At 40.6% G+C, this 26,914-nt stretch overlaps 1 protein-coding gene across 1 annotated transcript in view; it reads left to right on the top strand.

The window, feature by feature from the left end:
• Positions 1 to 26,914, top strand: part of LOC108791471 (glyoxal reductase-like) — a 120,817-nt gene that overhangs the window by 2,813 nt on the left and 91,090 nt on the right. The window contains exon 2 of the mRNA XM_018561969.1: positions 15,095 to 15,343. Coding sequence (XP_018417471.1) covers positions 15,095 to 15,343 — 249 coding nt within the window. The remainder of the gene's footprint in view (positions 1 to 15,094; positions 15,344 to 26,914) is intronic.

The following is a 26,914-nucleotide window of genomic DNA, read 5'->3' as shown; positions in this document are numbered from 1 at the left end:
AAGGAAGGACAGTGTCAGCACAAATTGAGAGATACTTTGAGGATCTCCAGCTACAGAGTGATACATAAATAAGATACATTGTTGTTAATAGTTCAGGCACTTGAATGCATTTGTACGATTTAACTCCTGAGTTTAGTGTCACTTTGCCTGGTTTAAAATGCCATTGTAGCTTGTTTATTTTTGCTGCCATACTTGTGTTTTTTTTGTCTTGACATACTGAAGGGAGAGGTTCAATTTGATCATAGAAGAGGAAGCCCTTTATCTTGATGGGCGTGGAAGGAGAATCCACTCTTCCTGAAACTTGTAATTCTTGCCAGCATCAAACACTGTTTAAAAGGAAGTTTTTGTGATACTGGCCCCCAGCCCTTCCCTTGCATGCCGCCACAATCACGGTTATCTTCAGATGACAAAGTGTTATTTCGCGATGGATACCGTTGAAGTCCTGTAGGGCAAGAAAGGGTATAGCTGATTACTTTATGATGAAGCTCATCTCAGGCTGGTAAACTATAGTTGAAAAAAAGGCCATTGAGGAATCAGTAGGGTTGATTAAAGCAGACCTTCACACATAAAACAATTTTGCATCCTTCTAACCCCCTATCAGAATAACATGTCATATTTTGGGGGGTAACAAGCTCCTTTTTCTGCAGGTACTTGCTACCACTTGCTCAGTTTTTGCCTAGGCTAGGATGGCATACCTTTGGCCCACCCACCAACCATCCTCTTCGCCACCCTCAGCCGCGTGGGACACAGGTCACACATACTCAGAGGATTGTCTCCCTGCACTCTGCGTTGTGTGCATGCACAGTAGGGGGCCAGCTGTGAGTCATCAGTAAGTGACAGCTGGCTCTCGAATGCAAGATAACAGTACCGAAGACTGGAAGCCCGATAAATAATCTGGTGCGAGGGAGACTTTTAGGGGTCTATTTATAAACAATTTGCAGAGCCATTCGCCCTGTGAATTTCTGTGAAAGTTCGTTCTGTGCGAATAGAGGAAAAAACAAAAGTTTTCAGCATATTTTTTTTCAGGTCAAAAGTAATGAAATATTGCATTATAGCCACTAAAGAAATACTTCTTTCCTATGCTCCTTAACTCCATCTAGAAACCATAACGCTGTATGACATCACATTACATCAACCTGAAAGGAAAATATACTAAGAAGGTTTGCTTTTACCTGAATGAATGTTCTCAGAGAACAATGAACGGCTCTGCAAAGTGTTTCAAAATATACCCCTTTGTGTTCTCATGGCTGGGCGAAGTTCCTCTGTAAATACATTTTGCCTAGTTCAAAGAAAACTAGTTCATTAACAGACAATGAATGATGACAAGTCAGTCCTCTTCATCGCAAACTGCTGGTCCTTGTTGTACTTTTCTATACAGCTAGGACAGGGTTTGAAGGTTGCACATGTGCAGTGAAGGGATTAATCACTTTTGTATGGAAACTAGGGATGCACCGATGCCGAGTATTTGGGCGAGTACTTACACCCGCCCAAATGCCACAATACTTACCCTCGATACCGGAACTACTGGTCAGAGGGAGATTTCAGTGCTGCGAGGGAACATGTAGCTGGCTTCCCGGCCAATCAAATCAGCATGGAGCCGACCTCCTGGCCAATCAGGGACCCGGGCGGCAGGTATGACCTGCCTCCCAGCTTCCTGATTGCCCGGGAAGCCGGCTCCATGCTAGCGAAGTATCGGTACTCGGTGACGGCGAGTACCGAATGATATATATCGGTACTCGACACTGAAAAAACTTTATTTGGTACATCCCTAATGGAAACAGGAGAGCTCATTATCCTGTTAACCTAGTACTGACTGATTGTCACCTTTATGTTCAGTGGTAGTGCAAAAAGAAAGACTTACAGAACTTTTAACAAGAAAATGTGCTCAGGGGCAGTTCACCACAAGTTTACAAATCAGATATTCTAAAGCACTCATCAGCACTGAAGAAGTGGTTTGTATAAGCTATAAAATGTCTGCAACATTACAGAACAAGTCAAGTTGAATGTGATATAGGTTACATTCACACTATGCGTTTTGGGATTCCTGCTGCAGGAACCTACGAATTCCTGCAGCAGGAATCCCAAATCTCCTGTTTAGCTGTGGCCCATCCAAGTTAATGACCAGGTGACAGTGGCCGCATCTGTCATATGTGAAACGATTGCATGCGGTTTGGAATAGATCACTGTGATCTCCTCCCAGCCGCACATCATTCATAGGCTGCAGGAATTCCAAAACGCATAGTGTGAAGAACTTTTAGCGTGCGGGATAGTGTGCTGATTGAAGTCCGTTTTGTCCACATTGTGGTGTGAATGAGGCACTTAGAAAATAATTATTTTCCATGTGCCCAGGTGGTGTCTGGCATTGATCACTTGCTGATAAATGCCAGTCACCGCTTATGGCGTGAACAAGCAGCATATATCATGACCTGGATAAATCAGAACTTTCACAGATATTTGAAGCACTCAGATTTGCTAGTTAGCAAAAGTGACCTAATTTAAACCTTGTTTCTAAAAATTCTGCGGTCTCAGCTGTGCACATTTGCTAACATATGCAGATGCCACTATCAGGGTTTAAATTAGGTCCCTTTTCAAACTAAGCAAAATATTACTGTGACTTTTTCATTTTGTTTTGCTATCTTGCTACTATTTTCAAAGGCAGCAATATAATGTTCACAAACTTAATTAACTTAATTAACCGCTTGCTGACCGGGTTGTTAAACCCCCTTCCTGTCCAGGCCATTTTTCAGTATTCAGCGCTACGGTACTTTGACTGACATTTATTCCATCATGCAACGCTGTACTGAAATTAATTCTATACCGTTTTTTTGGAGACACACAGGGCTTTCTTTTGGTTGTATTTAATCACCACTGGGGTTTTTATTTTTTACTATACAATGAAAAAAGGACCGAAAATTTTGAAAAAGAAAAAGAACTACGTTCTGTTATAAAACATTTATTATTACCCAATTTTTTGTTAAAATATAAAAGACGGGTAAATAGACACCAAACATGTCAAGCTTTAAAATTGCGTGCGCCCACAAAATCACAAAAAAGTACCATGTCTAAAATTGACCATAGGCGACGCTTTAAAAGCTTTTACCGCTCATCAGTTTAGTGTTATCAGTGATTGATGGGTCTAGAATTATTGCTCTGACTCCGACGTTCGCGGCGATATGTAACGTGTGGCGTAATCGTTGTTTTTGCGCGAAGGCGCACCCGACGCGTATTTACGTGTATAAGTGCGTGTGGGGGGGGACTTAAAACTTTTTGGGGAGTTTTTTTTAATATGAGACTTTTTTTTTACACCTAACTTGATTGCTATCATATAGGGGGCTAAAAATCCCTCAATGTGATAGCTAGAAAAAAAATGACAGGTCCTCTTTATGGAGACATCAGGGGTGCCTAAGACCCCTAATGTCACCTAGGGACCAAAAAGAAGCTGATGAAGCAGAGATCTGCTTCATCAGCTTCCTCTCTCTCTCGCTCATAGCTAGAGAAGGCGGAAGCTAAAGGCGGAAGTGATGTAATACACATCGCTTCTGACTTTATAGAGAGAGAGAGAAGGGGGAAGAGATCAGCGGTGGGGGAAATGCTGATCTCTCCTCCTTCTCTCTACGAGCAGCCGCTGAGCCGTTGTTCTCAGTCCTGGGCACCACAGGAGGACAGCGGTGCCCGGGACAACTGGCAGCGGCAACAGAGGGGTAGTGCCGCCATGCGAGGTTATACAAGTGATCTATACGCTTGTATAAAACAGCCAGTAATGGCTGTACACATTCCCAACGGGATTCAGCAGAAATAAAATCATGTACATGTACATCCAACCGCCGGGAAGGATCCGCCCGTATTTTTACGATGGGCGGATGGCAAGGGGTTAAAGTGGACCTTTACCCCCAACACTAAAATTTCCTGATGCATGCGCCTCTGCATTCTGATCCCAAAACACGTGCAAGTAATCTGGGAAATTAAACATTTATTGTGTTACTTTTATTTTAGGGCTCGGTAACACCATTACTGGTGACTGACATTTTTCAGCAAGTAATCAACGCCAGTCACTACCAAGGCACATAGAAGACAATTGTTTTACTCACATTTACTTAAAGCGGAGCTCCAGCCCAAAATAAGAAGATAAAATGATTAGCCCAATAAAACATATAATAAGAAAAGCAGCTTTTGCTTCAGTTTCAATCCAGTACTTTTTTCTGCCACTAGAGGTCCTCAGTCTGATTACTAGCATCGTACAACCCACTTCTTCTGGGCCCAAATCATCCTGGACCCATTACTACCGGTTAAAAGAGAAGCAACACAGTGATGAGCTCTTCTCTCTGTCACTTGGCTTTCTCATCCTATCAGTATGCTTCTTGTCATCACATGATCTGATTGGTTTCTTGTACTGCTTCCTCCTCTCACACTTCAGCCCTTCAACACTATAGCCCAGGGACTGCAGCAGTTTAATACCGGGTCAAATTCTGGAACTTACATTGCTTGCATTAAAAATAATAATAACAATATTAGATACAGAACTGTATTATTTTCTGTCCTTATATCTGCCTAAAGTTTAATGAGGGAATATCAGTGCCTCTAAAATCTAAGTGCCTAGACACATAAGCAGTATTTCTGCCCTGTACTTCATGTATGTCTTTCTTCCCCTAAACAAGTGGTGACAAGATATTAGATATTAGACACATTACTTCAATATGATTGCAGCTTTTTGTGGTTTAGATATGTGTCGCTTCTGCCCTCTCAGGGATTTGAAATTAGTGTTTGAGTGTCAATTGACCTGGAAGACACTTTTGAAAATGAGATATTCCTAAATTCTTCTTTAATTTGACTACCTCTGATTATTTCAGAATCTGCGCACCCAAAATGAAAAGGAATTTAAAATGATCTTATGTTCAAGACCGATATGTGTCGCAACATGCTAGTTTTGTATTGTTTGCAGACTACAATATGCACTGTAATTCCCCTTTATCACTTTTGCTTTTCTAACACTTTTTGTAATGTTTTTCTGCACATACCACAAAACAACATCCACTTATGTGCAAAACAAAAAGGAGAACACCAACAATTTGTTTTTAGTAACTTGGTGATTCAGCAATTAGTACTTAACTGCATTAAATGCATGAGTCAGTCTTTCAGTACTTTTAATAAGTCTATGACTTTTTTATATCTATATTATTTACTTTATTTAGTTCTTCCACAGGAGAATACAATGTAAGCCAAAAAGATCAAACAAGTCATACATGCAGTAGCCTTACAGAATTAAGTAGAATTAATTTACCAAGAAGTAAAGATAACATTTAAATAGACATATATGATGAATCCAGCTTAACCACATGATTCCCAGGCGCCTTTTTATAATGGTGCAGCGACAGCAGCTATTTCATCAAGCACCGTTTTAAAACAGAGACCGGTCTCATTGGTTCCCTTGGGGGCCCCAGCAGCAATGCAATGTTAAACCCAGCACTGAAACAATCATCTCCTGTGCTTCCGAAGCTTCTACAAATCGCTCCATAGGATAGTGCTGTGGGAGCAAATGTAAACACTGAGCTTCTGCATTGTAATTACATCACACATGTCACAACACTTCCTGTCAATACAGAGGTTTGGGAAGAGCTGTTGCAGCTCTGTCCGACCTCTCCCTGCAGCAATAGATCATGGTTTTACTATCTATTGCTGGTTGATTGCACCCAGCAATAGATCACTATTATAAGTTATCTGCTGCATGGGATGGGGAAGGGGGGCTCTGGAGCTTGAAATTCCATGCAATGGTACTGCTTTTTCCAAAGCGTGTTGTATCTGCTTTGTAGGGAAGAGGTAAGATTCTCCATTCTACTTATGCTGTTCACATTGGCTAACCACTGACCTATTAAAGAGGATAGGTCTGTCTCCAATATGAGGTGACTCACAATCTGGCAGCATCTAATAACTGGATGAGCAGGGTTTTTTTATGGGAACATGATGTCAGTAAATTAGGAAGACAGCTGGTTCCTTGAGCAGGCCAACACAAGTTGTTTGAGAAGGAATATTTTGGACCAGAACAGTATAATTTTGCTACTAGACCAAAATATCTGTAAGAAAGCAACTACTTTTTTTTTTACCAAACTCTTTAGGAAACCTCAACATCTTGGGGGAAAAAAATAATATTGGCATTTATGTTCAAGGGTTAATGGATGACAATGTTCCTTCTTGAGCTCAGGAAGTAGAGTTTGTGGTCTTTAACAGGCAACACTATCATTATTGCTTTATTATACCACATTCAGCTGCAAGTAGATATAGTGTAATAGCAGTACCACTATCAAAGTTCTTCCCATTCTGACCGCATTTTAGCTGGAGTCTAGGCATCTGTAAAAAAAGCTAGGGAAGTCAGAATATCTACATAATTGCACTGGGTCAGTGATTCACTAATGTAGGGTATACATTAGTAGATTTTCCAGCGAACGTTTGTCCTTCTTCAGAAGTGGTTTGAGAAAGGCACAGTGCAGGTATCATGATAGGCCACTATTAAAAGGGTACTCACACCTTAGACCTCCCCTTAGATTATCATATTTAGTTAAGTTTCTTTTATCTATACATTTTTAAATGATGATTTCATTCTCTAAATCAAACATATTTCTCATGCATAAATAAGCTTATTCTACAGTATGTAGGTTTGAATTGTAATAGTCTGTAGTCATTGCAGTAGATGTAAATGTGAGAAGCATAGGTTACCTGAAATATTAACTGCTCATGCAGTTTGTCCTCATGAAGTATTAGATGTGTAGTCATGTCCTAAAGGATGTTGGGGTGTTTTGTTTTTTGGCCACTAAAACACAAAGGAGTTTCTGTACTGATTAGGATTCCTTCCGCCTGCTGATAAGAGAAGAATGCAGAATGACAGAAAGATTAGTTTACCACTGTTCTGCTTCTCCTTTCACTGCCCAGTCAGAGGCTAGGGCGGCTCCAGGACAACTTGGCACAGAGGAAGTAGGATGAAGGAAGCTGGCCATTAGACCAAGGACATCTAGTGGCAGAGAAAAGTATTGTGGAGGAAATCTCTGGATTGAAGCTGATAATAGAGGCAAACATTGCCTTTGTTATTTTATCTTTTAATGGGATATTCATTGTTATTTTGTTTTTAGCTGGAGGTCTGCTTAAATGAACTTTGAGCAGCTTTCCTGTAGTCCTAAAAGTATTCTTTAGCTCCATTCAGTAAATGTTGAATGCAGATCTTGATGTGAATTTTGACTGTTACCTACAGGAAGATCAGAGATATAGGCAGCTGAAATCATATGCAAAGCTCAACTTTTTTTGTGAAAGCCAAGTATGACCTTTCTGTGTCAGACATCTCCCTATTTACCCTTCAATTTAGTGGTGGCCTTATTGATGAATAGAGAGCCAAGTCCTTTTTTGTGCACTATTTTTCGATAAAGCCCCCCCAATACAGAACCAATGTGACCATTGTGACATCAGTGTCTGTCGAGTCTTTTCCTCCATCTTAGGATGGAGGAAAAAACTAAACTTACCAGACCTATGTTAAATCTATGGGGAGTCACCTCCGTTTACATCAGGTGTAACGTGTCCATTTACATCAGGTTACCCCCATCTGTCATGATCAAGTCCACCAAAACAGAACTCTGTTCCATTTTGTTTTCCGCACCGGGACCGGAGTCAGGGGTATTCTGGTGTAAATGGATGCACGTCCGTTTACATCTGGCTGATACAAACTATCAACCAGTTTCTGAATGGGGAGAACTCTGTGCACATCTGGCTGACCATAGACTTACATTGGGCTTTTGATCAGATTCGCCTAAAAAACAGACAGGTGGACCTGATCTTAGGCTCTTCTAAAAGGTGCCTAAGTCTTTTGCGACATGCAAAAGAAAACCGATCAAATGAAGATTTGGTGAAAACAATTGTAATTTCGACTGAGTTTTAAACTGTGTGGTTTATTAAATAAAATACTCTCATATATAATCGAAAATTGCAAACAAATCTCTAAAATATTCACAGTTCAAATTAATGTGTGTGCAGCCATCTTTAGGCATACATTACATGTGCAATTCTCATTTGAATTACCCGTGCATTGACAAAAAATGCAGTCAATTGCAGAATTCCCTGTCCATGAATAAGGGTCAAATAGATGGATGCTATAGTGTAACCTACTTGGCAGCACAAATGGAGTATAGCTGTGATTAATTGTTCACAACTGTGGCATAATGCAGTCTTGCATAGTTAATAAGGCATTTGCACTACCATGTTGCTTGCTGTTTTTTTAATTTATTTTATAAAAATGATTTTGGGAAAAGGGTGACTAATTGCAAACAATTTTTGGAATGCAGGCAAGATTACTTAAAATTGTCTCTGCAGATTAGGCCTAAAGGCTCAATGAGGACTCGTCTGGCAAAAATGTGCTAATCTGAATAATGCAACCCAAGTATCGCTGTTGTATGTTGCCTAAATACGGCATTGTGACTATAGAATTATGTCTATGGATCTAACCATAGAATCATGTCTGTGGTTCTCCATGTAGTTGATGTCTGTGACAATGAGGGTTCTGTAAGCAGTACATATTTCTGGGGTAACTGTTATTGAAATGGGATATAGGATATAGGATATAGGATGTAGGGTGCAGGGGCTAGAGAAGGAGGAGGGGGCCTTTGAAGTTGGTAAGGGACTCTCTTTGTGAGTACATATCACCCTTTTACACCCAGGCTGGGATATTATACTCCTTAAAATGAGTGCAGTGAACCTGGAAATCGGAATTGATCTGTGTCAGAGGCCCCCGCAACTCTTAGGTTGCCCTGGGTTTCAAAGAAAGAAAGCTGCCTTTTCATGAGTTTCCAAGACAACCCCCAACAGCCAAGCATCTGAGAACAATTTGGCCGAGGTGAGGACCGGACTGAAAATTGATGGGAATAAAGAGGGAAAAAAAGACACCCTTTACGCTCCCTTTGGAAAGCCTTAAAACAGAGTTTATGGCTTGCTATGTTAAAACTGATGTGTGAAGGTTTGTTGAACATGCTTCAGTGACAGATCTCAAGATACTCTGAATTTCAGTTGAATTGTAGCATATTTTAGCTCATAGCAAGAATAAATGTTTCATCAGCTGATATTCTCAGAGATAAAAAAAATCATGACAATGGAAGCGGAATCATTTTTCATGTAGATGGGAGAACTATGATTAGCAAAAACCACACACAAAAAAAAAAAACCTATAGAAAAAATAGTGGAAAAAATACAAAACAAATCTAGTAAATCAGCAACCAGACGATTGCTGGTGAGGGATACATTCTAACTGGATGATGGAGGCTGTAGCACCTTGCATAAAGTGATAGTTTCAGGCAATTTACATGCTATATGATTAAAGTAAATCTAAAGCCCAAACTTTTTTTTAGAGCCCTTTAAGCTGAGAAATCAGAACAAATTGTATTGTGATGCATCATGTTCCGGGATATTTTTTGTTACTCTTGTGATGTAAAGATAAATGATAGAATGGGTATAGATGTTGATAAATGCCAAATTACATCGGAGAGTGAGGCTATTACAGTCACTGAAGCGAGAAATGTAACCCTATATACTGTGTCAGTCCAAGAAATGTGATCTCATAAAATGAAAGCCGCATGTTGGTCTCTGGAATGTTTACAGCTAAATACATCAATCTTGGAAAAATATGCTATAGTTCCTTAATAATAAGAAATATGGATGCACAATTTTAGCTGCTTATAGCACCCAGTGAAATCATTTCTGTTTTTTTATATAATCTTTATTTAACATTTTATAGAATACAGACCGAAAGAATAGGAATATGAAAAATAAACATAAAACATACATTGTAAACAAATAAACCTACTATCATTCCCATTAAAATATACCTTCTAGCGTTTACTAGAATCGTATTCATACAATAAACTTTAAATAAGCAAAGTATATCCCTATGAAATATGGCACAATTAATTAAATAAATCACAAGATAAACCAAAATGTAGAAAAACAAACAAAAGAAAAAGTGTCTAAACAAACAAACACAAGACAAAAAAAAAAGGGAAGGGGATATTTCCTGAATAAAGTATCAATACTGTAATACCTAAAAGGTATAGAGAAAACTAGATAATAAACTAACTAGGTAAAGAGAAGACAGCACTCTTATTCTACGATAAAGCAAGGATTAATTTTTCTGAAAAATGAATCATTTCTGTTTTATATGCACTATATTGAATGCTATATTTCCATATAGGTTGTCTTAAACCAAAGTTTTCAGTTACACAATAACGTATTAAATCCTTTTTAGTGTTGAGAACTGGAAAAGTACATCTGTGTGCCTGAGCGTGGCACATAAAATTACCGTTGATATTTCATATTGGAAAAGAAAGAATATTAAAAATGCAGTCTGATTGGTCGATTTTATTAAATGCACTTTGTATTGAAAAAGTCCGGTGGTACATTTCCGTGAGCCCTGCCTGTTGCTTATTATTATTATTATACAGGATTTATATAGCGCCAACAGTTTGTGCAGCGCTTTACAATATAAGGAAGACATTACAATCGCAATACAAATGAAGACATGATGCTAAGGATTCATATAATACTCTTTCTACCACTGCTGTTTCTTGTTTCTCTCTTTGAATTCTATTTTTGTCTTTCAGTCATTTAAAGCAGAAGTAAAATTTGTTGGTGAAGGGTGAGCTTTTGCCTTGATATGCAAGTATGCTATGCATACTTTCAGATTATGACACACATCTACTACCTCCTGTACTGTCTTCCAGTGATGATGGGTCCTGGCACAAGACAGTTCACACCATTGCATTACAGTGGTGTGCGCCTAACAAGGTACAATATGCAGTACTTTTTTAAGCACACCGCAGTGAGCCCATAGAACTTAAAGGAGAATTATGATGTGAGTGCTTTTCACTCACCTCATAGTTCTAGCCGACCTGTGACAATGAGACTGTCACAGGTCGGCTCAGTAGATCGGGAAGTGAGCGAACACATACCGGCGTTCGCTCACTTCTCGATCCTGTCACGGCTCTCTGCCGTAACAGGGGAGGGGCTGGATTCCCCCCTCCGGGGTCCAATCCGCCAGCGCTGACTGGCGGAACGGACGTGGGAGGGGGCGGGTACAGCTGGCTCTGCCTTTAGATAGTCAGAGCCTGCTGTCAGTCACGCAGCTGTCCGGATCCAGACATAATTGTCGGGATCCGCTTCAGCTGCGGCGTCTCAGCATACCGCGAGCAGGAGCTCGCGGTATACTGAGCCTAGGGTGGCGGGAGGACGCTAGTTTGTGTCCTCCCGTTTCCCCAAGGAGAACTATGGGGAAAAGATTTAACCCCATAATTCTCCTTTAATGAAATTTCACTTGTAATATTTCAATAAAGTTCTAAGAAAAAAAAGAGTGTGATGCAGTTCAATCGAGGGCATCAGCACTGTACAGGCACACGCACACCAGCAGCCGTGTGGTTCAGCGTGGCTGCTGATGTGAATAAGGCTTTCTCTGAGCCCAGGTCATCCCGCATTGCCCTCAGACTGTTACTGGACAGTTAAAGGAGAACTATGGGGTCAGTGTTTTCCCCCATAGTTCTCCTTAGGGTAACGGGAGGACACAAACTAGCGTCCTCCCATTACCCTAAGCTCAGTATAAGCTACAGCTCGCAGTATACTGAGACGCCGGAGCGGATCCCGACTTAGACGACGGGATCCGCCCAGCTGCGTGAATGACAGCTGGCTCTGCCTATCTAGAGGCAGAGCCAGCTGTACCCGCCCCCTCCCCCGTCCGTTCCGCCAGTCAGCGCTGGCAGATCGGAGCGGGGAGAGGAGAATCCAGCCCCTCCCCCTGTCACGGCAGAGAGCCATGACAGGATCGAGAGGTGAGCGAACCCGTTATGTGTTCGCTCACTTCCCGATCTACTGAGCCGACCTGTGACAGTCTCATTGTCACAGGTCGGCTAGAACTATGAGGTGAGTGAAAAGCACTCACCTCATAGTTCTCCTTTAAAGGAGCAATAGCACAGTGATGAGCTCTTCTCTTCCTAACAACATGCTTCTCGCCAGCACAAAAACGAATTGGTTCCTTGTACTGCTTCTTGCTCTTACACCCCAGCCCTGCTGTATAGGGACTGCAAGTCCCTGTACAAGCCTGTTACAAGGGCAAATTCAGGTACTGCCTTTTAAATATACATATACTGATGTATTGATGATTATAGGCCTGCCTTAATTTATGTCCTTTGTATGTGTCTAGAGTTTAGCTTTAATATAATATGAACAATTTTGTGTAACTTGCAGACACCCTTAATGCTTTGGTGTAGTGTATTAGAAGCGGGTTACCATGCTGTCATCTTAGGGGTAGAATCTTGGCACTTTTTCTTGCTGCTGTATCCTGACAAGTTAGCATTGAGAGGGTTTTCTGCCCTGATTGTTCTGCCAGAGTCATTAGCACACAAGAAGGGTCTGTGCCCATTGGCAGACTCTGTGAATGCTGTTCATTCATCCAACTCCGGGTATTATATGTTTGGTCTCTGAGAAGCAGCAGCTCTTGTCTCCTATCAAGCGAAGTTCCACCCTCCATACTGAGAATGTGTCTCTGAGAATATAAGATGGAGAGTTACATAATTCCCATTTGAACGGTTGAAATCTTTTCTTGCCAGAATAAAACCTCAGGCACGATTATTTAGTGTGTTTGATATGTTAATAGTTATGAGTCCCTCTGGACTGGATATGCTTTTCTGTGTACCTGCCTGGAAGAGTTGCAGTAAGTAAGACATTACCTATTGATTAATATTTGATTTGCTGATGGTGTATTGTGCTTTATATGCCTCCATCCACATTTTTACTCACACAGCTGGTAACACTAAACATACAGATGACACTGACCTTAAAGTGTTTTTTTAGATTCAATAGTATAGGGTCAAAACTTGGAAATCAGGTTTTTTTGCTGTCCCGTTGGGGAGATTTCCCTTCACTTTTTGTCCTGGAAATACAGAAAATGAAAGAACATCTCTCTAAAGTGAACAGAATTCCCATCTTAGACCATTGTCATAGGAACACGTGGCCCAGTTAGAGGATTTTCCCTCACTTCTTGCTCTGGTGACAACGCTAAAGCTTTGGGTTTCCATTGACTTTCTGTCTCAGTGAGGGTCACCATGATATATAGAGGGGTGGATTTACCCGGAGGGGGCACAGACAGTAATACAATCTGAAAGAGATTCCCTTCTCTGCCCTCTCCCTTTCCTTACTGTATCCAAAATTAACAAAAAAAATGTCTGCCGGTCACACGTTAGGTTTTGACACCATTGCCTGCCAAACACAGTTCTCGAGTTTTCTCAGCTATGTTCACTCAATTTTCACTGTGCCCCAGGAGCCTCTTATACTTTTCTAGCAGTCTCTGGGTCTTCCTTTAAGTACATGTCTGGCAATACAGTGTAAGTGACCAATTAGATGCACTCATATTGCACTGTGGTATTATGTGGGTGTGCCTATGCAGGTTTACTTACGGCTTGTATAGTACTCCGGCCTCTCTACCCCTTCCATACAGCCACAGGAGCCGGCACCTCTAGGATCCGTCACCCCCCCCCCAGCAGATTAACGTAGCACATACAAAGCCACAAACTGTATCTTTGTTGGGCAAAAATAACTTTTTCCCCCCTTCAGTCTATCATGAATGCTGCTGCCAAACTCATCCACCTTACCAACCGTTACGTGTCTGCCGCCCCTCTCTGCCAATCCCTCCACTGGCTCCCATTTGCCTAACAAATACAATTCAAAATACTAACAATAAATATACAAAGCCATCTACAACTCCGCCCCAACCTACATCACTGACCTCATCTCAAGATATCACCCAAATTGTCCTCTCCGCTCCTCTTAAGACCTCCTGCTCTCTAGCTCTCTAATTACCTCCTCCCACGCTTCGCCTTCAGGACTTCTCCAGAGTGTCCCCCATCCTCTGGAACTCCTTACCCCATTCTGTCCGCCTATCTCCTACGCTGCCCACCTTTAGGCAATCCATAAAAACCCATCTCTTCAGGGAAGCCTATCTCATCTCAACATAACTGCCTTTTACTTCCTCCAATAACTCAGTCCAAATAAATATTACCTTTTGTATCACTACCCCCTCCTACTAGATTGTAAGCTCTCACAAGCAGGGCCCTCCCAACCCTATTGTTCTGAAACTGTATTGTATTGTAAATTGTATTGTAAATGTACTGTCTCCACCATTTTGTTATACGCTGAGCAAATTGTTGGCACTATATAAATCTTGTATAATAATGCATTACCAGTAACACTTTCTGTAGTGGCGTTAGCATTAAAGCTCAACTCCAGATAAAACATTTACATGTATACAGGACCGGATTTACGCTCTCTGCTGCCCCAAGGCCAGGTTCCTCAATGCGCCCCCCTACCCACCAACCCCCCATGAAGAATGGCAGACCTGCAGGCTGCATACAATGTCGCTGAGATCACTTGTACAGAACAAGCGGTGGCTTCCTCGCTGTACATTTAGCTCTGCTTGCCCAAAGCAGGGCTAAATGTAGAAAACAACTACGCGCCCGGGCATTGGGAGATAGGAATTCCACACCCCTGCTGCCCCTCTACTCCCTGCTGCCCCAAGGCCAGGCCTTGGTTGGCCTTGTGGGAAATCCGGCCCTGGCTGCCCCTCTACAAACTGCTGCCCCAAGGCCAGGCCTTGGTGGCTTTGTGGGAAATCCGGCCCTGCCTGTATAATAATAATAATAATAATTAGTTCCAGCATTAACACTGCTACTCCAACCCACTCCTCTCTCTCCTGCTTAAGAGAAAGAAGTGAGTTGTATTGTCCGTATTCATGCTGGAACTTGAACAATAAAGTTATTTTTAGCCCTAATGAGATACAGTGTGTGGCCTTGTATGTGGTACATGAAGCGGGTGTGATTATGTTTTATTTACATAGGGTTACTCTGGGCATAGTGAAGGCACAGTGAGCTTAGTAACCACTCTGTGCAGGCACAAAATGGTGCCTGCTTTCAACACAAAGAGGCAGTGTATAAATTTAAGTTAAATGTACTTAGTGCGGATAAATAAAAAACATTGAGGACTGAATTTATACATTTATTAACTATTACATTAAATTGTTTCTGTCCCATAGGACTGTCACATCAAGGAGGTTATTCCCACAGTGCACTGCTCTATGCACTGCAAAATTGTGGCATCCGGCATATTGACACCGCCAAGAGATACGGCAATGAAGAACAAGTTGGTAAAGCAATAACTGAAAGTGGGGTGAAGAGAGAAGACTTGTGGGTCACCACTAAGTTATGGCCAGGGGATTATGGGTATAAGAATACCATACAAGCATGCATGGATTCTTGTAAAAGGCTTGGATTGGACTACTTAGGTAAGCATTAAACCATCTTCGGTGTCTGTTGAAATTCTGGTTAATCATTTTATATATTTTTTGACCTATATCTAATAATGTAAACTGGTAAAGAATGTATTTATTATGAGCTTGAAGTTAGGCGTTAGTGCTGCTCTACTTGGAGTATTGCCTATTCTACTATAACATTTGTAATAAAAAGCTGAATGGTTTCTACAAGAAAGGTGCAGGCAGCTTTATTATCAGTATACTTCATCAAAGAAACTCCTTGTGTTATTAATACTTATGAAGCCGAGTACATGCTACTGATTTCCCATATTTTGTAAACTTCCTCAAATAAGTTTTCATGCCATCAGTATGTATTGCCATGTAGAGGAGAGTACACACATGGACAGAAATGTTTTACACCACTGTATTATACCTATAGTTACCTCCTGATAAAATAGATGTGCCAAAGCTTTGTTACCAAAGGGCTGAAATGACAGATAGGCCATCAGCTACCTCATATTCAAATGGTTGGTTTCATTCATTGTATAGTTTAGAATTTTATCTGGGGCTCTGTCACAATGACCTACATGGCAGCCGATAGATCAGGTTAAATCTCTGAATATTGTGGCATATGAGTATGGCTGTCTTCACTTATTTTTCTAGAAATCCATGTCTCCTTTTTGTAATATTTCCACTTTTTAATAATAGTTGTATCCCTAGATTTTGCTGATTCCTGAAATTCCAGAGAGAACTGGTAATGATATCATCAAGTTAAACTGCAGATACTTAAAATGTTGAAACCATGAATATAACCCTTCAATCGGAACTTAATAGCAACAGCAAAAATATGTCACTGCAGTATTTAAAAATACTTTCCTCACATTTCCTAACTGATGTGCTCTGTTAATATCTGTTATGTTCATGATGTATTTTTTTCCTGTAAACCTTTTAGATTTTTAAGTATTGTTTTTGATGAGTACACAGACAGTTCTTTGCATTTAAGTTGAGCTTCAGTTAGTATGATGGAAAATTTTAGCTTGGTGTCATTGGAATATGAAAGACCAGACATGTATGTAAGGCTATCAGTTCTGCTAACCAACATAAGACAGGTACTGATGCCAAACCCTTGCACGCTACATCTGATGTCTGTGTTCACATTCCATTAAAGTAAAATTAGTCACAGAGCACCTTGAAGAATTAAAAACAGGCAGGTAGGAAAATTAAAGTGCAGCTGAAGCCAAAACCCTTTTTATAGTTTTGGATAGAGTAGAGAAGGATTAGAACACCTGTCATGTTTAATTGTTGCCTGTGTCCCCATTATGGGGATCCACCGTCTCTATTTGTCCTGGTGCATTATTAGTGAAAGTAAAATCAAATGTAGAATTTTGGGTTGGAATCAGAACAGGTATAGATGGGAAATCTTCAATCGAGGGCACATGTTCTGGTGACCCTGCTGGCCACCAGGGATATCCCTCACTTTGGAGGAATTTACTGTCACTTCCTGTTGTGGCTATCTAACAGAAAGTAAAGGAAAATCTCCCTAATAGGACACAGATGGCAGAAAACCTAAAAGGGTTTATAACCCTCCCTTATTTTATCCGAAACAAAAAAAAAAAAGGTTTGGCTTCAGTTCTACTCCGGGACAGTGATAAGCTAGTAGATATGTGCAACCAAATAACATGTATTTATACATTTTTTGTGGAAATACAAATCAGTAGTAATCGGAGCATGATAAAACAAATATCTGCAGATCAGGGCACACATGAAAATGTGTAATAACTACAATCAATCTACTTTAGTATTCATTTTTAACATACTGTATGTTCCCATGAGTAGATCTCAGCATTTCTTACATTCTTTCCACTGGAACCATTTTGTTTCAGTACAAATTAAGCTCTCTTTTTATTGTGACTGCGTTCATTTCAAAATCTTATCAGAATTTTTTTTTTTTTTAAAGGGGATTATAGGGCTCAATTAAAAATGTTATTTGCATTGTATAGCAGCAGATATTTTATGCTTAAACAGTCTCCTTGTGGAACTGGGAGTTTAACGGGCAGAGATTTTCTTTCAATGTTTTTAACAGTTCCAACCCCTGAAGTAGCTCGTCATTTAAAGTGACTCCAAAGGCTATGTTTTTTTTCCCCATCATAATGCTGCTGTAAGGACTTACCTTATGTGATGTCTCTTGATGTGTACATCTTCTTCCTTGCAGTTATTTTGAGCTATCACCTCAGGGCTGGTGGTGGGTAGGGTAGGGAAAAAAAGGCTTGTTCACTCCGTTCCGGTTCATCTTCATGACAAGAAGAAGGATAAAAAAGACATGCTTTCAGATGCATTCTGTAGGTGTTTATGATATTTTCAAGATCCTTCAAAATTAGTTTGAAAGTGCTTCTGACATGCTTGAAGCCACTTTGAGCTGAAAAAAACTGAAACAAATGCCAGTGCAGAAAAGCTCTTAAGATGGTGATGCAGAGACTTTTGCCAAGCTCTTTTTGCACCCCATCGTCCCAAAAGAACAAGTTGGTTTTGACTACCATTTGAGCTGGTGTTAGTATTTGCAAAGGGCCTATTTGCTCTCTGGCCTACTAGCTATGGGATACCAACATGTATATTTGGGCCAGTGGACAGGTATTCAGAGGGAGGGGAGGTGGGCACAAATCAAGGAAAAAGTGAAGCTATATCATATTTTAATTGAGTTTGGGGAATTTTCCTCACAGACTAGCCAATGCCATTTGAGGTCACTAAGAAGCTCCATAAAGTGGTTCAATTGATAGTATAATATGTTTCAAGTGCTTTATTTATTTGTTTATTTTTTAGATATTTCTTTACACTCTTAGTGCCAATAGCAGATAAATGGTATAAATCATTGCAGTTGGTGAATTTCTGCAGGTTAAAGGCACGCAAACCACAGGGCTTAAGACAAAATTAAGAAAACAATGCAAGTTCATATTCCCTTTTTCATAATTGCTGTGCACCTGGCCCCTGAATAGAACACCCCAAATTCTTCTAGAATTACCCAGACAAGAAAGAAAAACTACTAGCCAATAAAATCCCACTTCCAAACAGGAATTCTACAAAGCAGCTTGGATAATTACATTGTATGCCTACATGTCCTAAAATAGTCATGGCATTATGTAATTATGTGAGGACCTTTCATCTCTTCTCTCTTGAGAGGAAGTCCCAACTATAAACTTGCTGTCCAAAAGAGTTAAATGTGGAAAGCGCTCAACAGTGGTCTTCTTTTCAGTCACACTTCATGAACTCTAATTCCCTGAAACAAAACTGTAAAATGCAGGGTTTGCTGATGATCATTTTTCTGTCTTTTATAAGGTTTCTGTATGTTTTGTTAAACTTATGTTCAAAATGTGTTTACACTTGACAGATCTTAGTTTACTGCATTTTAAACAGAAGTATTCATTTTTATGCTTATCCTCTACGCATTTTAAACTCCATTTATATATCTGCATTATTTAGTTCAATTGAGCCAAGACGTTCATTATTCACTGTTGCTTCAGAAGTTCACAAGAAAATTAAACAAACCTATAAGCTGCTTATAATGTTTAAAATCTAAAAAAGGGTTGAGAGTGATGTTATATTTAAGGTGGTTACTCTTACAGGTATAGCTGCAGGTAAAAAGTCAGTTGTGGGACATAAGAGTAGTTAATAGACTGCTCCTTAGGTCTCAGGTACCTGCTGATCAATGGTGGACTTTGGGTAAACACTTGGGAAATATAGTATATTGCAGCACTAAAAGAATTAATTGATTGAACAATCATGCGTGGTAAAATAGCTTTCTTTTAATCTAGCCAACATGTTTCGGTGGTTGCATAAATCTTTGAATCCTCTTAAGGTTCCTTACTTGTCAGCCATGAACAAGGGAGATATACAGTATGTAACATTTTGAAACACCTTGGCTATTGAAGTTAAATAGAAAAATAATTATAATTCCTGATCGTTAGACTGATCCATTGTGTATTAGGGGGACCACAGAGAGAGGAAGCTATTTGACACATGAACAGAATGACCTGCATTTTATATAATCAGATACAGGACCTTCAGAAGGTTATAGCACCAGCAATTACTGGGATTTCGTTAGCAGGGCAACCAGCTACACAAATGGCCTACAATATAAAAAAAATGGCTATTTATCACATTTGTCTTTGCTTTCCCAATCTTCTTTTGTATTGGCTCATGGTGGTCATGCGCTAGTGTTGATCCTCCAGCTGCAGGTTTAGTTCAGTAATCCATAGTATGTAATCATGTATGTTTTCATTTTCTGTTTTGTTGTTTCATTTATTTGATATAATTGCAGACACGGGTGCATGGGCTTACATTAGCCAATGCATCTGTGTGTAATACAGAAGCAAAAGATACTGTGTATGATACAGTGGTTTAAATAGTCCTTCAGGTGCTAGAGACAAAGTGATAGTAAAAAGTGATGAGAGTGGTGGATGGGTGGAGCAGAGACACAGCAATAGGTATGGTGAAGGGGATCAAAGCCAGCCAGCCACATGAGTGTACCCCCAGTCCTTCACACATGTTGGTGTAAAAATAGAATACATAGAGATGTAGCATTTGCTGCTGTGAACATGTGATTCTCATGTAGCAAAGAAGTAACAACCCCACACTTCCTACAAGATTTGCAATTCTGTAGAACAGAATAAAGTGACATTGAAATGACTTTGCTTCCTCCACCATTAACTTAGATGCAGTTGGTTTATGTAGTTTGAAGAGGAAGTTCAATGGTTGCCACAGGTAGGCTATGTATGTCTAATTGGTTGCATGGATACTAGCGAGTGAACTGTGTGTAACAGAGTGTAGATTTCACTGGTTGCACAAATATTGCAAGATGTACTGTGTGTAATATTTTGTAGATCTAACTGGTTGCATGTATACTAGGGAGTGAGCTGTATGTCCCAAAACTGGAAAGTGAGCCCTGTATACTAGAGTGTAGCTCACTTGGTTGCACAGGCCCGGGGAGTGAACTGTGTGACTCATATTGTAGATCTCACTATTTGCATTGATACTGGAAAGTGAGCCTTGTATACTAGACTGTAGCTCACTTGGTTGCATGGGTACTGGGGAGTGAACTGTGTGACTAATAGTGTAGATCTTACTGATTGCACAGATATTGGGAAGTAAGCTCTGTGTGCCATAGTGCAGATCTCACTAGGATAGCGGGAAGGTGTACTGGCTTCAGACCTTACTGGTCTTTGTTCACTTCCTGCGTGTGCAGGAAATAAGTGAAATCACTAGTATAATTTACACGGCGCTTTTACATAGTGTACATTCACATCAGTCCCTGCCCTCAAGGAGCTTACAATCTAAGGTCCATACATCACATGCATACATACTGGACCAATTTAGACAGGAGCCAATGTACCTTCCAGCATGTCTTTGGAGTGTGGGAGGAAACCGGAGTACATGAAGGAAACCCATGCAAACTCCTTGCAGATAGTGACCTGAACCAGGGACCTCCAGTGCTGCAAGGTAGAAGCACTAACCACTACGCCACTGTGCTGCCCCAGTAGGTTTTTGTTTCAATTTCAATACCCCTGATTTTTGTTTCTTTTTCCACAGAATTCAGCTTTAACATAGGTATGCATAATCACTGACACTTTGATGGATTGAGTGGCTTAGTTTGTTATGAACTGCTTTTTAAATATAGTATCATACAATAGTGTAATTGTGTGTCAGATTTCACAGTAACAAAAACAATGGAAGGAAACTGTAATACCTGCAAACAGATCGTTATGAACTCTCCAGTGCTTCCAGGGCTTTGTTGGCTTGTCAGATACTGGCTACAGTACAGCAATGTGTATTTTTGTTCAGTTTGTTTTCAGTTAAAATCTACCGCCTATTTCACGGAAATTGATGTCCCTAGTTTCGAATCATTGTGTAGCTAGGGGTCCCCATATTGGGCTTTATAGTGCAAGATGGAATAAATCATCAGTTAAAGCCTAACTCCAGCAAACTTTTTGAAATAGTTTTGGATAGAGTAGGGAAGAGTTTAAATTCCTTTTGTTGTTTTTTTTTTTTCTGTCTGTGACCCAACTGGGGAGATTTTCTCTCACTTCCTGTCTCTGTTATGCCTGTACAAGAAATGGGAGGTGCAAGCTTCACAAGGACAGGAAGGCACAGATAGCGATAAAACATTGTTAAAGGGTTATTAAATCCTCCATTTTTTTTGCATATATCTACGGCTAGCAAGCAGTAGATATATGCAAAAAGACAGAAAATGTGAAAATTCTCGGGTGGCCGCAAAGCATCTTGGGGCGGGCGCATGCGCAGTTCACATTTTCGACCGGGACGCGGGGAGAGACGCAAGGTAAGTCTATGGACGCGTGCACCCGCATGCAGACATCGTGGGACAGGAAATGCCAGAAAGCTAAGAGGAGTCAGCGCTAGATCGGAGACCCGCCGCAGTGCTGGAGGGACAGATGAAAAGGACAGTAAAGAAGAAGAAGATCGGATAAAGAAACATCATTTAAGGTAAGTGCTTTCATTAACATTGGAGGGAGGTAAAAAGATTTTTGACTTTAATGTCACTTTAAGCATTCTTAGCCATCCCCACTCAGCTAGAACTGTGTTTTTGTTTTTGGCTGTGTCTTCTTGGGGAGATTCCCAGCCACTTACTGTCCTGAGCCATGCATTCTATTGGCAGTCATATTTTTTCAGGGGAAGTGGGTTATAGTTAAAGGGGCTATAAATGCAAAATTCTGGATTGAATAACCTATACTGAACACTATGAACGGGAGACTAAAGCAGATAATAGAGGTAATATTTTATACTTTAATGAGATCAGAATTACTTAATTCACTAGCTGCATGCTTGTCAGATATACAAGGACTGGCTGGCTTCCCCCAGCTTGTTTGTAGAGCAAGTATTTTAGGTTTTATAGGTTTTAAGTTTTTTTTTTACAAATATATCACAAATATTATCAACTCTTCTGTCTTCTTATAAGTGGTGCTCAGTAACAGATTATTCTACAGGTCTTCTCTCATCTAGTCTGATCTGGGGCATCTGGTGTCACTGATGTAGGAGTGTGAGAGAAATTTCAGGACGGAATTGCAAAAGTGGGCATCAAGAGGGTAGTTATCCAGTTATCGCTATATCACATTAAAGATTAGGGTACTGATATGGCCTCAGTATAAAAGATTGTTGTGTTTGGCAACAATAGTTTTACTCTTAATCATTTGGTCACTTTTTGAAGCACAAAATTGGGTATTCTTTGCAGTGTATTTTCAACACATTCACTCAACTAAGTAAAAATTCCCATGCAAATGGAAAATTCACTTTGCAAAGTATGCTTGACTCTTTTAGTAAATCAACCCCTTTGTGTTGCTGAGCAGTGTGGAACCCACTCTGTGCCTAAGGCAGGGCTGGACAAATCCTAGGAGCCTGTTACCTAAATTTTAAACTTTATAACTTTTCTGTAGTTGTTGTCAATGGAACCGGCTCCTAAACAAATCCTGCTGGCTCCTTGATTGGACAGGCTGGTTTCTGTATTCCATATTAATTTGCCCACCCCTGGCCTTATGAGTGTTGAACTGCTTCTGTATGAATGAAGGCTGCAGTCTTCATTCATAAATAGATGCGTATGTTCAAATTAGAATGATTGTTCTTTGATCTGCAAAAAAAATCAGTTCCTGCGAACCTGCAATTGCTAGATCTCGCACATGTGCACCAGAAGATCTGGCATCTTGTATGTGTACAGGAGGGTAAAGGGAAATCTGAATGTATTGGCAAAATGTTGCAATATCTGGAAAATCCTGAGAGATCTTGCAGTTACAGGCTGGAGATCTGCCTTCAGACTTTGGTGACGTAGCGTTCCAGAAGGAAATCAGGAGGAAATTGCTTACATAACCAGCACCTAAGCTGAGCAGCGTATGGCCATAGAAATAAGAAAGGTCTGGGTGCCTACACATGGACGCACACTGTCTGCGTCCAAATGCGGACCGACTGACCTGTACCGATATGCAGGTTCAGATCATGTATAGCCACGTGCAGCCGCATCCTCCCTTAGGGATGTACAGGCGGTTGCACACCATTACATGGCACACCTGTCCTCCCCGGGAGCAGGTCTCTGGGCGTGCACGCCGTACAGATGTGCATGCCTATGTGAATGAGCCATTAATGTGTACCCGTAGCCAGACTTTGGACATTAAAATGTTTACTAATTGTTAACAAGGAGCAATCAAACTTTAAAACAAGCCATCACTGACTTCTCTAGCTGCAGGAACTGTGATGTAATGAATTCTCACAAATCATAACAGATACTCTAAAGTCATGTTTTAGTCGTCATTTGTTTCCAGTTTATAAATACCCACTGTGTGTTCACATCTGAAAGCTGGTAGGATGCCAAGATTTTATTCTCCATTGAAAATAGCTGAGATTTCTGTGCCTCTGTTGTGGACTTTGAAGATTAATTTCTCTGCAATATCTACAGCTCATGGTTTGATTGAGGGCTTTAAAAAAAAAAAAAACTTTAACTTTACACATAACAGAATGTGTAAATACTATATACTGTATATCTATCTATATTTCTGTTATTTTGGAAAAGTCACCTGACAAATATAATGTCTACACCACTTAATAGCTATCTTATGCTGCAATAGGGAATCACATTGTAACATGTTCATATATACAAATACTTGCTTTCCATATCAGGTAAAACATTTTCCTTCATTACATTAATGTACTTATATTTTCATATTTTTCTTATGGTATGGGAAAATCTAAAACTTTGCTTGATGGTATTAGTGATATTGGAATAAAGAAAGTCTTTGTCACTGTCATTTACAGCCATTAATTCCATTCATAAAATAGCATGAACCAAAATTAGCGTGCGGGCTGTAAGCACTGAGCTAACATTACCACTGTAATACCTGCGAGAGATGTTAAAGGACAGCACAGAGTTTAGAGTAATTAAACCTTTATACTCAGTCCCCACTCTCCTTTAGTTCCATTTCCTGGATCTGTCCTTAAACCCTTGAGAAATATAAGATGCCAGTAAATGACGCAGCTCAGCAGACTCTACATGCTCACTTTTGGGTAAAATTACCCTTTTAGCAAATAATTATAATAAAAATAAGTCTAGCACAGATTATTGGCTGGCAGCCACTTACATTTGTCTTAGGCTGACTAATGCCACAGACATCTGAGATGGGTATGAATATATTATACATTCAAAGTGATATTAAAGTCAAAAGGTTTTTAAGCTATTTCAATTGCCAATAAAATTGCGTACAATGGATGCTGCTGCTTGATGTTTAAAAGTTTTAGCTTCCTGCAGAATCAGCTGGTCCCCTGGGCACTGGCCTTGATATCCTGTTTAAGGGTGGCTCCTTTACCTTCCAGGGTCCTATAGGAGCCAACTTTGTGTGTTCTAGTAAGCTGTATGCGTCTTCACAAACACTCAGACATGGCAAGGCAAGCTACTCTCTTGTCCCTGATCCCTGCGCCTCCTTTCTTTAAGTTAACAGATGAACAGCTGCTGGAGACTGTGCTCTCTCCTGTCATCTTCTACTGGACAGGACGTTCAGAGAAACAGCGCTGAGAGAGTTGGAGCCAGCTGTTTGGAATCATGATGACTGTAAATGTAAAAAAATAATTTGCTGGGCAATGTATATTTGTTTAATCTGGATTTATTTTTTATGACAATCAGGCAACTGGCATTTTCAGAAGGTCAGCAATGGAAATTTCTCTCAGTACATGCTTCAGATTAAATATGGAGTTATAAAGTGTCTGAATATGTACGGGGTCATAAAGAATCCCAGATACCCACAATTATGTATTATGGACTTTTACCACTCTACTTTAAGTGCCAATAGAAAATTAAGACTTATTAATAAAAGAACTATGGGTAACCTTTTTATCCCATAGTTCTCTTTAGGGTCACAGGAGGACATATACTAACCTCCTCCCGTGACCCAAAGGTCAGTATATTGTCTGCTGTATACTGAGAGCGCTGCAGCAGGGACAGATCCCGACAATACTGTTGAGATCCACCCAGTTAGCTGGTTGACAGCGGGCTCTGCCTATCTAGAGGCAAAGTCAGCTGTGCCCGCCCCCTCCCCCGTTCGTTCCTCCACTCAGCGCTGGAGGATCAGAGAGGGGAATCCCCGCGGGGAGAGATGACTGACAGTCACCGCTCTCTGCAGGAGATGATCGGGAAGTGAGCGAGCGATGGTATGTGTTCGCTCAATTCCCGATCTATAGAGTCGACGTGTGACAGTTTCATTGTCACATGTCGGCTCTAACTATGAGGGTGAGTGTAAATCACGTACCCCATAGTTCTGCTTTAATGTGATGGGAGGATCATGGTTATTATTACAGTTATTGCCAAATGGTTTGCCACAGTTTTTGCTTATAGTGACCAATACATTTCATCTTTTAAAAAGACATTTTGTTACTGGTTACTACCGTGTTTCCCCGAAAATAAGACCTACCCCAAAAGTAAGAGCTAGCACTATTTTAAACATTCTTGTAATATAAGACCTACCCCAAAAATATGACCTAGTTTGGGGGTGGGGGCGGCCCAGAGAGTAACCAGAATACATTGCGGGGACTAACCGCTGCGCCACAGCTCCCGCATGCCGCCCCTGTCATGAAATCGGCAGACACCAGTCTGCCTCAGCCTTTCCCCAGAGAGCTGCCGCCAGGCAGAGAACTACACTTGCCAGCGTGCAGCAGCACAGCGCGGCAAGGAACGTATGGCCAGTGGGGTCGGAGTGTGGAGAGGTGACTGGGCCTCAGTCACTGAGGGAACTTCTGACTGGAGGTCCGCGCAGTCCAGCCTTGCGACGAGAGAGGTGGCACCCTGGCAGGGATCCCACAGAGAACTGTGGACGGCATCGGAGAGGAGAGCTCCAGGACAGCTGCAGCCTGCAGGTATTGTGACACTGTGTGTGACAGTATTTAAAATAAGACATCCCCTGAAAATAAGACCTAGTGTGTTTTTTTTGGAAAAAAAATATAAGACAGTGTCTTATTTTCGGGGAAACACAACACTTCTTTCCCATTTTCTTTCCTCCCTTTTATACATGTTGCTCCATATGGGATCTCAGTTACTCCCATGCAACATGTCATTTCTAGGAAGATTGGTTTAAAAGTTGGTCAGGAGCACTGCAGGAACCTTATGGAATTCCAGTCTTGGGGAATACGTGAATACCCATTTTCTCATGCAATACTGATGTTTTCTAGCTCAGCTGGCAATTGCAACACTATGTAAGGTTAAAGGGTATTCAGATGTCAGCAGACATTCTTAGGCATTCTTGCCTCATAAATCTAAATTTGTTCTTAAATTACAACCCATAGATCTATAGTCTGGAGCATAAATTTGGCTGACAAGTTCAGTAATTAAATGCCTAACCCATTTTCCATACATGGGCAGTTAGGCTATCAGACAGTATTATTTGTGAAGGGATCTGGAGCGTTTTCCAGATTTTGCCAGAACCTACAAGTAACTGGAATTTGTATGAGTTTATTAACACTGACCTCTAGGCAGATATGGAATACACACATTAATGCAGCTGTGTGTTCATTAATACAGTGGCTTTCAAAAGTATTCACCCCCTTGATATTTAAGCTATTTTGCTGCAC

Source organism: Nanorana parkeri, unplaced genomic scaffold, assembly GCF_000935625.1.
Source record: "Nanorana parkeri isolate BGI_ZX_2015 unplaced genomic scaffold, ASM93562v1 scaffold553, whole genome shotgun sequence".
Classification (NCBI taxonomy): Eukaryota; Metazoa; Chordata; class Amphibia; order Anura; family Dicroglossidae; genus Nanorana; species Nanorana parkeri.
This window is presented reverse-complemented; position numbering and strand designations above follow the sequence as displayed.